Below are 14,832 nucleotides of genomic sequence, written 5' to 3'. Positions count from 1 at the left end.
ATATAAAACCAGTCTACTGTTCCATGTGATCACATAAAGTTTGAGCCTCTGTCTTTTGATTTTAGATTTTTATTAACTCAGTACTTGATGCTTTTTAAAATGTGATGGTGTGCAATCCTTCCCCAAGATATATTTGGTAAAAGTATAATCACTCAAGTAAAAGTACTCCAAAAGTACATTAACGCAGTTATTTGAATAGATATAATTTGTTTTTTTCCAACCCTGCTGAAATTTGTCTTGTAAATTAAATGGTTTTGAAAAGGTAGGGGAAGTATTATATTTACATCGAAAAATTAAATGTATTTGCAGCTACTAGTTACTTTTAAGTAAACAGGCAGGAACCCTTTTATTTCGAAGTCATATAATAACGAAATTTCAAAAGCATCTTTACTTTTTCATTTGACCCTATTCCATTAACATTTGCTTAGCTAGTGTTTGACCACAACACAGTGTTTATACACGTAGATTACGCCAACAGACTCCATGTTTTACCATTAAAGTAGGCGCTGAGTTTATTCTGTTCATATATATAAGTGTAATAGATAGGAGACTTTAGCTTTGTAACGGTTCATTATTACTGTGGGAAGAAGCATAATATAACGGAATGCTCCTACGCCCCCCTTCTCACCTCAGATCTATGAAGCGCAATGCCTGCTGGGCAATGAAGTCTTGACAAAACAAAGAGGTGCCGTGTACGTAACGCCCACAGAGGATCCGCAGCCTCCATCGAGAACTACCGGTACCGAAATGCTCAGCTCGGGATGGTTTCCGGTAAATGCGTAAAATGTTTGGACCGGGTGCTGGAAGAGGGAGAAAGTGTGAGGTGAGAAAATGACCGGATTGCTATTTTTGAACCATTTTGAATGCAGGAGGCGGAGGATGGTGAATCAGGGGGAGCTAATGTCAGGGCTGAGGCTTTGAGCCGCAGTCTCTGAGCTTAGAGGGATGGTTTCTCTGCAGACAATAACCCAAGTTGTGCCCCAACTTAGCCGATACAAAACAAGCCGGTATCAGTAGCAATCTGCATGCTCGGGCTACACAATTGCTTGTGACTTAATGTGTTTCCCTCAAGTCCGGCTGCTATAGGATGTACGTTTTTCCGCAGCAGTTTTGCTAAAATCACTGCCACAGTTTCGCCACCTGCAACTCCATTTCCCACTGAACAGTATAGGCGTCCATGCACAACAAAGGATGCGTGTGATACCCGGGATGTAGATGGAGTGAGTCAGTGACTGCATGGAGTTGGTTGACTGTCAGTGGGATGCAGCTAAAAGGTCCGTATGGCGATTTTTCCATTACGTTGCGTCACGTAGTGGAAAAAAACACAATTTTGGCTCCAGTTAGGACAGGAGGAAACACACTGAGTATATAAAATAACCAGTTTCCACCTCAATACTGAATTCATTTCAACGGCACACGATTGATATTACGCTTTGAGGTTTACAAACTAGCTACTTTTAATAAGGTTGGCAAATCCGCTTCGATATGCCTCGCCTGTGTGTGAAGCGGCAGTTTTAGAAAACATAACAAAACGCGAATCAGTCTAAACCATCCCAACCTGCTTAACAGTAATGTCAAAACGTCGCAAAATACGTTCATTGACTGTGCTCTTATTGTGAACAATAGCACCGGAAGTTGTTGTAACCGTTGTCGCTGGTTTGACACGTGCACTCATCAGCATCTTGAGTCCACTGGCGCGAGATCCGCTCGCGGAGAAAAGGAGGCAGGTCCGTTACACACGGCTCCGTTTTTCTCTGTCTGCCGGGAGTAACAGCTGCTGTAATTTGATGCTTTTCTCACAATAGACCGAGACAACCTGCCAGGTAATTTGAATTTTGCCTCAGGAAGCTAAGTGGTTAATTAATAGTCATGGTTATTTCGACGATACAATTAGAAATCAGCGCTCCATTTAGATATAATTAGGACATGAACTGAACGGGCAAAGATGGAAGACGTGATACACTTGCTCATTCGTTTCCACGGTGATGAAGCGCGTGCATGACTCCGATATTAAAATGTAATACGGGAGGTGGTAGCCTAGCAAGGGCTATTTTCACACATTATAATTATTAGTTGTATTATTGACCGTGGAGAGTTGTCTCTTCCTCTCATAAAATTATTATGCATCAACGGTTTTCTGAGCACAAGTGTCAGTTCAAGAGTAAGCTTTCTTATACACATCCCTGTTAGAAAACCAGTTGTGGGTAGCTTTGTGTGGTCTTAGGCTCTGAAGAGTGTTGAAGAATGTTAGCCTTATATATGTTGATAATAATTACTTTGCCACATGAGGACATCTTTATCTAGATAAGCTGGTCAAGTGCCTCCTCTCCATCTTGAATCTCTTTGAACATCTAACACTGGTTTCCTCTGATTTAATCTGACTTCAGTGCAATAGCTTTGTGGTCCTCCAAGGAAAAAAAAATGCTGCCTCATGTCTTGTGTTGTAGCTCTTTCCACTTCCCATTGGAAGTGCACTCCCCCTCCTTTAATGGGCCATTAAGAGGCACCCAGGATGGTTAAGCTGTCAGCAGGGCCTGATTGATTCGGTAAAACCACAGATGAGACCGCTCTGCGTTTGAGATTCCCCCAGACCACTGGGCTTGAATGCCTCTCGTCCAACCCCCATCCAGCCTCTGTCAGGGAAGCAGAGGTGGGTGTCCCGGCTTCAAGGTTTATTCACTGAATGTAAAGAGAGCTAACCAAGACTACCTGGGGTGGAGTGAAGATGCCTTGTACTGCTCGCCCCTTGCAGTGCTGCCTTCACACAGGTAGAGGGACACTGAGGAAGAAAAGTTTAGCAAAGGCAAGGAGTGTGTTGGACTCCTTGTAAAAATAAAAAAAAAAGTGGGCCACTGGTCCCTGTGGTGAGCGATGCTTTTCTGGGGCAGGCTCGGCGATGACGCTCACCCAGCCCGGATTGGGAACAGACGCCCTGGTCCATCCATTTCGGAGACGGGTGCGGAGACTGAGCTACTTGGATACACACTGCATAAGAAGTCCAAGCTGAGATACCTTGGACCCGACTTTTCCTTAAATATAGCTGGTTTTTCTTTTATTCAACTCTTTACTTTTCTGGAGCAGGAGTGAGTATGCTTCACTTTATTCCACCTGGCTTAAGACTTCAAGCTTTTTTCACCTTTTCTGTAAGAATGGTACTTGTTAGATCTCTTTTCTTAATGATTTTCTTTCCCTTACTTAGATGCTTCTTGTTCCCAAAACCAAAACGAGAAATGCAATGCTATTTCAAGATGGCATAACTCACCCAGCTGTGGCAGTTTCTGCTCCCATTGTAATTGAATCAGTGACTGGAGTGCGCCAGTGTGAGGGTGTGTGCATGCCACACAAGATTATACAGTTGAGACTTCTAGGCAGTCCGTAACTTCTACTTTCAAATACCTGATTTGGTGGCTCCTGTCCTATACTTGGTGAGTGCATGTGTGGGACGGAAGCAGGGAAGAGGACCGCATCCCAGCTAGTATCATCCGTGGTGCGGATGTGGTTTTGTAATTGGAGTTTTCAAACAAGGTGATTCATCCTGATTGTGTAGAGTTGAAGACAAAATTAAAGTGTGAGGAGTGATAGAAGAGGTGGCAGTGTGACAATTTGATTTTTTTATTGACATCTCAGCCAGAATGTTTAATCTTTAGTTGGTTGTCAGTGTGTTTTGTGCATCATGTCTTCTTTGATTTGTTTGCACAACACTGTGGAGTGACTTGCTGCAGCTGTCAGAGGCTTCAGAGAAAGTGTCTTTCTTGACAGTGAGCTAGGACAGACTCATCTTCTTCATTGATGTGTCCTGTACAGTGAAGAGCAGAGAGAGGGTTAACAACTCAAAAGAGAAGTAGGCCACCATCAACATCCTTTTTTATGGGCAAATTCACAGGTGGGAAGTATTTTAGTGTGGTAGAAACACAAACATTATAAGGTGGAATTTTTCTCCTGAGGCTGATTCGTTGGATCATTCATGTTGTTCCTGACATGCAGTGGTGCATTCAAGTCTGTATGTAACATATGAGGCAGTGGCTTTGAATGTTTGAAAAAATCTTTATAGCTCTACCCCCTCACTGCCTCAAATCCACTCTCACTTTCAGACACCAAAGATATTTTTTCTCTCCCTGGATAGAGCGAAACGCTCACCACTCAGCTCGATTATTTTGAGTCATCCAGCCAAAGCTGTGGAGCTGGGCGGGAGTGTAAAAAAATTCATCTCCGACCACAGATACATCTGCCTCCTCTCAGTGGTGTTAGGGTTCTCCTCCAGTCTGTTTGTATGGTCGTTACACTACAACTGTAACACTTAAAAGCCAACTTCAGGTGGTTTAGAGCTGGATGAATGGTCTGATTGATGTGAGTGTGTGTCATTACCCATAGTTGTTCTGTGAATGGGGAAGTTAGGCTTAGACTCAGCCTTTGGATTTACCTAGAAAGGAAACAAAAGGACCATGAAAAACAGATTTTTGTGCTTGTTAGAAACAGTTTCTGATTTGTTTATCTCAACTCCATGAGTGCCTTGTACAGTCTGAGTTTAACTTAATGATAGGATTTTAATCAAGAACTACATTTTGGTAGCATTAGACCGATGTCTTGGTCAGCTGAGCTGATTTTGTCAATCTTTTATGGGACTTTAACCAGTTTATTTGGCATTATATCGATATCAAAAGATAGTAGTAAAGAAGCACATTCTGACCCTGATATCAGTGTCCAAATTATGTGATACTGCTGAAAATGTGGGTATTGTGATCAGGGGGTACACATGTTTATGCACCGGTCCAATACAGTTTTGTTTAAAACCCTTCCAGGATGGCGTTGTTGTATATGACAAGAAGTGACACAGGTTATAAAAAGTTAAATAACTTTTGAACCATAAATTGTAGCCTCTTCTTTTTCCCCCTCATAAAGCTAGCTGTGCAATGCTCAGTGATTCTATGTGTGCCTCCGTAGTCCTTACAGAAGCATTTCAACTGAGACTGGAGCTTTGGTGACTTTTCAGGGACTTAAACAACTAAATCCACACTATTAGATCTGATATCATGCATCTTTTTTTAATCATTTTGTTTTTTTAGCTTTTTTTTGCTTATTTATTGCCGTTAGCTTGAATGCTAAGGGCCATATATTTTTCCCAGAATGCTTTGTGAGGGGTTGTTAACTAATGGCAGGTTGTCATGCTGGTAGGGATGGGATTTTACACTCATTTTTGGATGCTAGTGCTTGCATGACCTTGTGAACGAGTACAGTACTAGCTAATCATAATTACTATTATAAAAACATACCAACCTTCTGATAAACCACCACGTTTTCTATGGTGTGCTACCCATCAGCATTTCAAATCTGTGTCCTGAATTAAATAACAAGATATGATATTATAACTAAGCGTTATCAAATGTATAAATATGAAGAAAGCATCAATACAGAGCTCCTGAATATGAACGATGAGGTTGATACTTTACTGAGTCATCGTCATCAACTCCACTGCCTTTATGACAAAGTAGCAACATATGACTCCATGTCCACATGTCAGTCATAGCAGTCACTTAGACGTGCTGCTCTTCTTTCATAAATCTGTTCCATTCTCATAGCTGTTGTCAGCCTTGATGGTGGCTTTTAGTCTCGCTTGACACACATCTTTGGCTGTTATGGCTTTAAACAGCATGTGATCAGCTTGCAGGTTTTAAAACATTACCCAAGTAATGAAAGCCACATTTAGTACTTGAGTATTCAAATACACGTACCCATTCCTAATTGTTGGTGCAGCATCACCAACTTATGACTCTTTACAGTGGGGTTTGTAAAAGGTTACATCAATGGAAGAGAAGGACAATGGGATAAAAGAAGACAAAGATGATGTATTTAGGGCAATAATGGACAGTGGTGAAAAAAAGTTCAAGGATGAAGCAGGATTCAAGGTGAAACTGACACCAAATTGAAGTGAGTAAATACATTAATTTTGCACTTTACTTTTTTTCATCAGTTAGTCAGATATTGTGAAGGATCATTCTATAATTTTCTTGTAATATATTAATTATCACATGTATAATGTAGAGTAGTGATGCACGTAGTGGGGTTATGGGCTTTTCCATACATGCCGGTTTTACCTAACAAATAACTCAAGAAACATCCCTTACAGTATTATATTGGTGCAAAGATTGGTTCATACTTGTCATTTGGTAGTCTCTGTTCATTATAGTGAAAAAATCCTGCATTAGATTTATCATTTAATGGCTGCTGATACCAGTTTGAAATTGTTATCAGTCCTAATCATTCATCTCAGTCAGACCCTGTAAAGGGTTTCCTTTGTCCTGGAGGCCATCACTCCATCTAAAATAGCTTTTGATCTGATCTGACATCTCATGGAAAATGATGTTTATTATCAGTCCAGAGATGCAGCAGTTTTCTTAGAGAAGTAATTGACTGAATGTAAGATGATATGAAGCTCCATAAGACCACAGAACAGACACTAAAAAATCTAATTCATCAGTGATGTTGGAGAGAAACTGAAGGAATTTTGTGGCCTCATTGAGGGTTGGAGTCTGGGTCACTGGAAGTTTTCACAAATCTTTAAAACCAGCAGTGTTTTCACATTTATGCAATTTGGTTTTCACATGCAAACCAAATGACTGTCCTTGTTTGTCTCAGTTGCCTTTAAAGATGTGGTTTTCACTGTATTATAGCTATTTGACTTGGGAAGAATGGATTTTAAATTTGCAGTAGTTTGGCTTTGATATAATCTTGCAAAGATTTGAGCTTCACCTAGTATTTTTTTCTTGTTTTGAATGATAGTCTTAACTGCTTTGCACTATAAGTAAACATCTGATTTTCAAATCAACTATTAAAATATTGCAGACTCATAGGGAATTTCCTGAATAAACCATTAGAAGTTCATCTGCATGTGAGCCAGCTAGCTGACAAAGAAAAACCATCAAACTTCAACAAAAAGATCATATTCAATACCAGCCTTAAATTCATCATCTTTTCTGTTTAAGCCAATGCGACATGTTGTCATTTATTTTTTCCCAAATGATAATTTTTTTAACAGGCCCGGTAGTATTAGGAGAGTAAGATGCTCCTTTTCTCAATGCCTTATGACAGTTTTTTTTTAACTAGTGTTTATTTGCCACTTTTAAAAACACATTTTCAGTTTTAAAAGTGTATTTTGCAGAAATTAGAGAATAATTAAATTACAGCAACTAAAACTTGCCTTACCTAAATTGCCATTTCAGGTGCTTGTAAGGGTCATAACATGGTTTTGAAGTGGTGCACTCATCTGACAGAAGTGTTTAATTGAATGGCTGAAGTGTTGTTGTGAGAGGGGTTTGACTTTCTGCATGTGAATAGTTTGAAGAGCGCTCATATGGAACAGTAGGTCTGACCCTATACAAGAAAACGGTTCTTCTATGAGACTAAGGCAACCACACACCACAGGATTTTAAGGCCTATTTGAGGCGAGATTTGCCTCCCCCTACGATCACGGGGGCGTATCCCGAGTGGAGCCTCGTCGCAAGCAACTATTCGTCTGAATAGTCCTTATGTGTGTGATGTCAGCATGATTATTTTAGTGCTCCAAATTGCATCGTTGCCTCCCAAATCGTAAATATCAAACACGTTTGATATTTATGATTTTAGGTCATAGTGCCTCTGACGGATTACCCACAACAACCAATGAGAGCAAGCAGACAGGATTTCATCCTGAGTCTTTCCCTTGTTTTATGAATTTGCTGCACCTGTAGCACATGCCAGGGTAGCCTGTTATAGAGGGACAGCAAGAGGGTATTGACAGATTGCCGTGTTTGTTTGTTTGTTTGTTTGTTTTTCTGAAGTCATGTGATCATGCAAGGTCGTTGGCAGGTCGGCAGGTGTGTGGTCTCCAGTGATCTGACAGTTCGGCTGAGTTGTCTAGTGTGTGTGTTCAGAGGATTAAAGATGAAAAATCGTTTGAAATTTTCCTGATGTCTGTGGTCTCCCACAGTTTTAAAATCGTTTCAGATTTAAAAATCCTGTAGTGTGTGGTCGGCCAAAAACAGCACTGAAAGAATGAAAAGTCGATTTGAACTTAGTTGTCTGGTATTTAGCATCTGAAATCAATCTGATGAAATCAGTCCTGCTCATGTTTGATCAAATTGTGTGTCCAGAGATGTCCTGACACACTGCTGCTGTATTTCTCCTTTTAAAGTTCTCTGTTGTTCACTCTTGTTCCTTCTTTACTTGGATACCAACATGTTACGAAAAGCTCTGCAAATGCAGTCACCTGACTCAATTATTTTAACCCACACTAATGTATATGCACCTGTTTTTGACATATCATCTGTTGCTCTTGAAAGAAAAGTGTGTTTAAGGCAGAATGTCATTAAATCTAAAATTCATCTGAGGTTTTATATCCAGTATCCTCACTGTTTAGGCTCCTATAAATGAGCTAAAAAGCATCTTTCCTCCCAGGCCTCCCCTTATTTAATATATCAGTGCTCTGTGTGGTAAAAAATATTTTTTAACCTTTTGCTTCTGTTTGCGATTATGATCTTATCTTTGTTTTTGTGTTTCAGAGGGGTTAAGATGGGTGGAGCAGCCATCTCAAATATGCTGGAGACCTGAAATATACTGATCTGCTGCTGCTGAAGACCTCAACCACTCCCACCCCACCCATGACTTTCTGTAGTGTATGTTTAAACCTTTTATATTCACAGAAGTCCAGAAATAATTATGTTGTAGTGTAATTTTTGCCAACTTCTTTTGGCAAAGCAAAGATTCTTAAAGTTGTTGTGTGTAATATTTAACCTAGTAGCACTGAGTGGAACGAAGTTGGTAAAACTTAAAAATAAGATTTTTATAAAGGCCTATCTAGATAAACATTGAATCACCTGAATGTATACAATTGTTTCCTCTTCATTACCTTTGAATAAGGCTTGCATGTTTCTACAGAAGAGACCAAATAACAGATATGAGGTTTTTAATTCCACTGTTTGCAGCCGTTAACACCAGAAGTGAGCATTGAAACCTAGACTCTGACTGTTGGATGTTTCCAATATTCCCCAATTTTTCATTCTGCACCTTTAAGATGGGATTTTTTGACCGGATATTTAGTCATGAAATGACACTTGCACACATGTACAGCACAAAATAAGCATTATAGCACTGCTATGTCCACAGGGGGCGCCAAAATCAACACAATAACATTCTCACAGGAGCTTTAAGATGAATTATTTTGTACATTTGAGTAGTAAGCTTTGAGATTTTTAGGTTCCATTATATAGCTCATCATCAAAATGAAATTTGTTTTAGAGAAATAACCAGCTAATGACAGTACAGAGTTGTCCTTTAAAAGCAGAGAATAATGAATTTCAATCAAAAGTGTATTTAATGAATAATACACTGTATTTAATGTGTGATGTTTGGTTTTAAATGTGGCCTCAAAGTAGTTGGGGATTATTGGGTTTATCTCTCCCTGATGAGTTCGACTTAGATGCTTCAGATACTTTCATCATGAAAGGATTAATTATGGCTTTAAGAAAATTTTAATGAAAACATTTAAGACTAAATATCTCATGAATCCCAGACCACAGCACCAATGTTGTTGGAGCATCACGTGCTAAAAAAGGTTTCAGAGAAAAGCAGAATTACTGTTTCTTCTACCCTGGTTTATCTCAAAGTGTGTGTCTCTGCTCTCATCTGAAACTGCTGTTGACGCTTAAACTGTTGTTTTTCAGGACCCGTTGATTGGTGTGCCTCAAACTCTGTAATGGAAAATCGTGGTGAGTACCAAGTCGCTCTTTGTGGTTTGTTAAGTGCAGTGTTAATGCTGTGGAAAGAGCTGTAGCTCCACTCATCTCGCTGTACATCCACTGTGTTTATGGAGGTCTGTTTAGTCCTCCGGGTGTTTTATGAGCCACTCAAGAATCAACCGTACATCTTCTCAAAGCTGAGTTTCTCTGGAAGTCATGGATCTGTATGCTACTTGTGTCTGCGGAGGAGCTAATGAGTGCAGATCTATTGTCTCATAGTTACGTTTAATTTGCAAGTGTGAAATTGAGAACATGAGTTGTCGTGTGTTGGATGAGCTGCTTTAATACTTTGAAATGTTGACATAGCAACACTCACTCTTCCTCTCTTGTAAATCTAGCAGCTGTGTAGGAAAAGGAAGTGTTAACCCTAATTAAGTCTGCTGTCTTTTTTAACTGTTAGCATCCAAGCTAACAACTTCCTTTTGTCAAACTAATCTGCAAAAAAAGCATTTTTAAGTGTCCAATTACACACACACTAAGCCATCTTTAGTAACTGTCATTCAGGACTTCCTGTGACTATTTCATAATAAAAGCAATGCACAGTTTTAGGGCACTATAAAGGGCTGAAATGTGCTTTACTGCAGTGTTTCCCATATGAAGAAAATGACCAGGAAGGTTCCCCAGGTTTATTTGAGCTCATCAAGGTTTATTTTTTTCCTATCAGTATGTAGTGCTGAGCTGAGTGGCCTATAACTCGTATCATGCCCTTTTTTTTTTCCTTTTTTTTTTTTTTTTTTGCCCTTGGTGGTTACAGTATTAATGCCACAGTTAGGAATGTGTGTGTGTTTAGCCAGCTAGATGGTTAAATTTGCATCCCTTTGTTACTGGCACAAGAATACTTAACTAATGAACTTTTATATTTCAGGCCCACAATCCCAATCAGACGCTCTGTCTAACTGTAACTCAGCTGCCCACCACTAGTAGCCACTAGCTGTTCATAATGATTACTGCCTTGCTTCCACAATGCCTTTTGATCTGATATAAACAACCGCTAACTGCTATAGAATTTATGGCATCTTGTAGGTGCAGTTTGGTTTAGTACTGTTTTGATCTAAAATGGGGATAAAGCTGTCAAGAGGCCACGCCACCGGCAATTTCCACATACAACTGCTGCCCTACGCTCTGCAGCGGTTTTGCTCCGACCAAAGGCGAGCGACCTTGCACACTAGAGCGCTGCACAACAAAGCGCAGCCCTGATCAGAGGGCAGAAATAATGGGAGGATTGCATGTTCACACTGGAATAGTCTGTCAAAAGGGGGTTATTTTGCCTTTTTTGGATTGATTTGTCATTCATTCTGGCATGATCCATAATATTATTGCTTCAGCCATTGGTGAGTGCATTAGGAAGTTAAAAGGTTAATATTTGTTTAAAGATGTGTGGTTTTATTTAAAGTTCTGTGGCTTTTTTGCTCAGAAGTTAACTTTCCTAGTCAATGGTGCTGTTGTAGCTCTGTGACCCACTGACCTTCCAGTGACCTCTGGCTGCAGAGACATAATGTTGATATAGAGATGATTTTTGATCTGGAACCCATGTGTTGTGTTGTATTTTGAGAGTACCAGATACTTTATGCTTTTGACTTCCTGTTTGGAGCGTTCTGATTGATGGAAATTGACAAGGACAAGAGCGCAGGCAGTGGAACTGCTCTGATTGACTAGAAAGAGAGGGATTTGCACCGCAGTATGATTCGCTGGTGGATCGCGGGACAGCCGCTGTATGTGGAAATTGGATTGTATGTCAGATTATACTCACATGTAAATGAAGCATTGAGTAACGATATCCAGCTAAAGGATGAGGACATTAACCTGCGAGAGAAATCAAAGGCTTGTGGTGCTAGCGCTGCTAACATTTTATACCTACGATCTCACAGTATTACAAAACTAGAAGAGATAACACATTTAAATGCATATTTAGGTGCCACAACCCCCTTCTCCCTCTAAAACAAGCCTTTGATGACATACTGAACTCATGTCTGAGCATAAGATCACAGAAAATACTGTAGAAGGCTCTTTGTGTCTTTGTCTTTGTAGTTGCACCTGTAGTTTTTCTTTTTTCAAGATTTATTTTTGGGCTTTTTATGCCTTTATTGATAGAGGAGGACAGTGGATAGAATCAGAAATGGGGATTAGAGAGCAGGGGAGAGACATGCGGGAAGGTGCCAAAGGCCGGATTTGAACCCAGGCCGACCGCTTACATGGTGCGCACCTTAAACCACTAGGCCACCTGCGCCCCATGCACCTGTAGTGTTACGTTTCATTTCTCTCCTGCTGAGGTGGGCCAAGCTGCTTCTGGCACACATGTCCTGATGTGGGCATTTACAATTAAAGTACCAGTTCAAAATAACAACAGTAGACTTTTATTATGAAGAACTTGCCAAAAATAGCAAGTTTACCATTGATTGAACTCAGTTTTACTTTTCTACTTTTTGGTCATAAAAGGCTCTGCAGCATGTACAAAGAGCATTGTAGAACCATCTAGAGGTCATGCTCTGTACTTGTCCATGTTGAACAGGGCCTTGTACGTGGGCATACGTACCTGCCCCAATCTGCCTGCTGAAGGGGCCTGGCCCAGTCTGTTATCCAGGTCAGGCCAACAGGTTCTGGGCTCATGCAGATTGGCTCAGCTCTCTCTGGAAGCAGGCCCGGTGTGGAGCCTGTATGTGGGGCACGGGGAGAGAAAAGGAACGCTGCCGAACACACTCACTCTCCATCTTTAGAAACAGCCCGAGATGCAGCCAAATGCTCAGAAAGCTCTGATCTACCAGGCATAATGAAACAGCTCAAAGCTCTGGATTCCTCTGAGGAGAGAACAAGGTTTTTTGAAGACAGACAAGCTTCGAAATGAATCAAAGCTCTAATTCAGGGGTCCAGTCTGTACTCCTTTTGTCTACCTGTTTAGAGAAACTGGTCTGTTTTTTTCTCCTGCCCTGTTTTTTTATATTCAAGCTCTTAACTGTGTAGTTTTCCTTGGTAAACATGTTTCAAAGTCAGACTAATGCATTCAGGACTGTTATGATTGTGATAAGAAACCTGGAGATGTGCATAAAATTGTGTCTGGGGAGGCATTAAGAGGTGATCTGCAGCCCTCATGACAGTAGTATTCTTATACAAATGTGCAAGCTGGTTAAAGGAATAGAGTACTTTCTGACCAACATATCTCTTATGTCAGATGGACTTATGATCCCTCTGCCTTCTGTGTTAAAAGAACGTCTGCTATTGTGTTGATATAGGTGCATCAAAGGCAAACTTCACCTTAATACAGTTGTTCTCTAACTTGGGTAACTGTTTTTGTCCTAATTCTTATGTTCTTGTTTTCAACTTACTGGAGGTAAGAATATACTGAAACAGTGATGTTTCAATGGCATACAGTGTAGTCTGAGCTCTGAGGTTTTAAGTTTCTTTAATGTTTTGAATGATTGTTTTATCCTCTGGCCTGTTTCAGAGTGTTAAGATCAAACAGTTTATTGTTCTCTTGAGAACCACAGCTCCATAAAGCGAACATACTTTTCACATACATTAGTGGAAGCACACATAACACGGCATACCGCAGCACACACATCAAATTGAAAACATGACTGGTCCTCCTCCCTGGAATGGTAGGCATCCTTCAGTGAGTGCTGACCTGTGCTGTGAGCCAAGGAGGGAGGGTCAGTGAGCAAGCAAGCAAGGGGGGGAGAGGGAGTCCAGCTCCTGAAGGGAGGGAACATCTTAAGGAGATTGCAAGAAGGAGGAATGGGGGAAGGACTGAAGTGAAAGACAGAGAGGGAGAGAAGACGAGAGAAACATAGAAGAAGAGAGAGAGAGGAGATCGGGGGAGTTTGTTGAAGACGGAGTGCAGCAGGTGCATCTGCTGATACGTCCAGTGTAGAGAGCACGTTTCAGGTAGAGGCCCCTCAGGGGCTGGATCATGGGACAGAGTCTTCGTTTGGAGACACCAGCTAAGAACCCACAACAACAACACAACAATGGCGGTGAGTTTCTGGACTCACTCATGCTCCCTTCATATTTACAGTTGTGAATTCCTCGACAGCAACATGCACAGAATTCGACTGTGGATTATTTTAAGGGAACAAGAACAGATGAGCGTTTCAGGTTGTTTGATGGACTTTCTTCTCCTGTGTCACATTCAGCAGCTCAAAGAAAGTAAAGTTACTGAGATCACAAATCTCAGCTGTCTTTTTACACACTTATTTTTGGCACACGAGGACTGTCTGTTCAGGGAAATCAGATGATACGAAATATATATATTGTAAGTAAAATATTTTGTCAGACTGGGTGAAACTCAATGGAATTTTATCTTTGATTTTATCATAATTCTGTGAACCTGTAGACACAATCAGTGCTGAGTTATTCAATTTGACCTTCAGTTTTTAAGCAGCCCTCTCTGTTGATGTGTTTATAAGATGCACTGTGACTCTGTTTCAAGGTTTAAATGGTTGCATGATTTTAAGAATTTTACACAAGTCTCTGTTGCTGTGATTATAACGTCTTTGTGCTGCCAATTAACGGGATTAGGATTTATAACATGGCCTGGCAAGAGCTGGGGTCATAATGAGGTTGAAGGTATTTCCCAAATGCTGCAAGTAAGTGATCAGGTTGGCCGGGTCCTTTAAAACAACAATCTCCTTTAACCACATGCTCACCTGACCGGGCCTGCCATGACTCATTAAATCATGAGGTTAGAGGGAAATCTGGCCCCTGTGGGAGAGCTCTGAGACAGGGTGTGGGTGTGGCCTCTGCATAGGGGTACGTCAGCAGACACAGTCCCTCTATGTTTCCTAACTGGTACGCCTTATCTTGGCATAGCTTCTGGTTACAGATCATGACTATAAGAATCATGGTTCTGGCTTTGTTCTAAATAAAAACAAATACTAATGTTAATATTCAGTCAGATTGCCTGTTTCATTCCTCTTTTTCCCCTTGTGTCTCTGGACTTTGCAGCTCTGGGTTTTTGTGCTCAGTATAGTGCAGTGTGCTACTTCATGTGAGGGGAAGAGGTTGTCTTTGTTCTCGGTCACAGAGTCAGGGTGGAGTGTCGTTTCCTCCCTGTGTTTCCAGCCCCATA

The 14,832-nt window shown here is 40.7% G+C and overlaps 1 protein-coding gene across 6 annotated transcripts in view; it reads left to right on the top strand.

The window, feature by feature from the left end:
• Window positions 1-736: 736 nt before the first annotated feature.
• The window catches only part of phactr4b (phosphatase and actin regulator 4b), a 35,252-nt gene continuing 21,156 nt past the window's right edge, over window positions 737-14,832 (top strand). For 2 of the 6 annotated variants that reach the window (XM_041793738.1, XM_041793735.1), the window contains exons 1-3: window positions 737-823; window positions 8,535-8,648; window positions 9,696-9,740. In XM_041793738.1, coding sequence (XP_041649672.1) covers window positions 9,728-9,740 — 13 coding nt within the window. In that variant the 5' untranslated portion in view covers window positions 737-823; window positions 8,535-8,648; window positions 9,696-9,727. Of the gene's footprint in view, window positions 824-1,702; window positions 1,824-2,980; window positions 3,084-8,534; window positions 8,649-9,695; window positions 9,741-13,511; window positions 13,739-14,832 lie in introns of those variants that run through there. The other 4 variants (XM_041793737.1, XM_041793732.1, XM_041793734.1 and 1 more) reach the window with 3 other exon arrangements.

This window comes from Cheilinus undulatus, linkage group 8 (assembly GCF_018320785.1).
Source record: "Cheilinus undulatus linkage group 8, ASM1832078v1, whole genome shotgun sequence".
In the NCBI taxonomy this organism is placed as follows: domain Eukaryota; kingdom Metazoa; phylum Chordata; class Actinopteri; order Labriformes; family Labridae; genus Cheilinus; species Cheilinus undulatus.
Note: the sequence above shows the minus strand (reverse complement) of the source record. Positions and strands in the feature narration are given on the sequence as shown.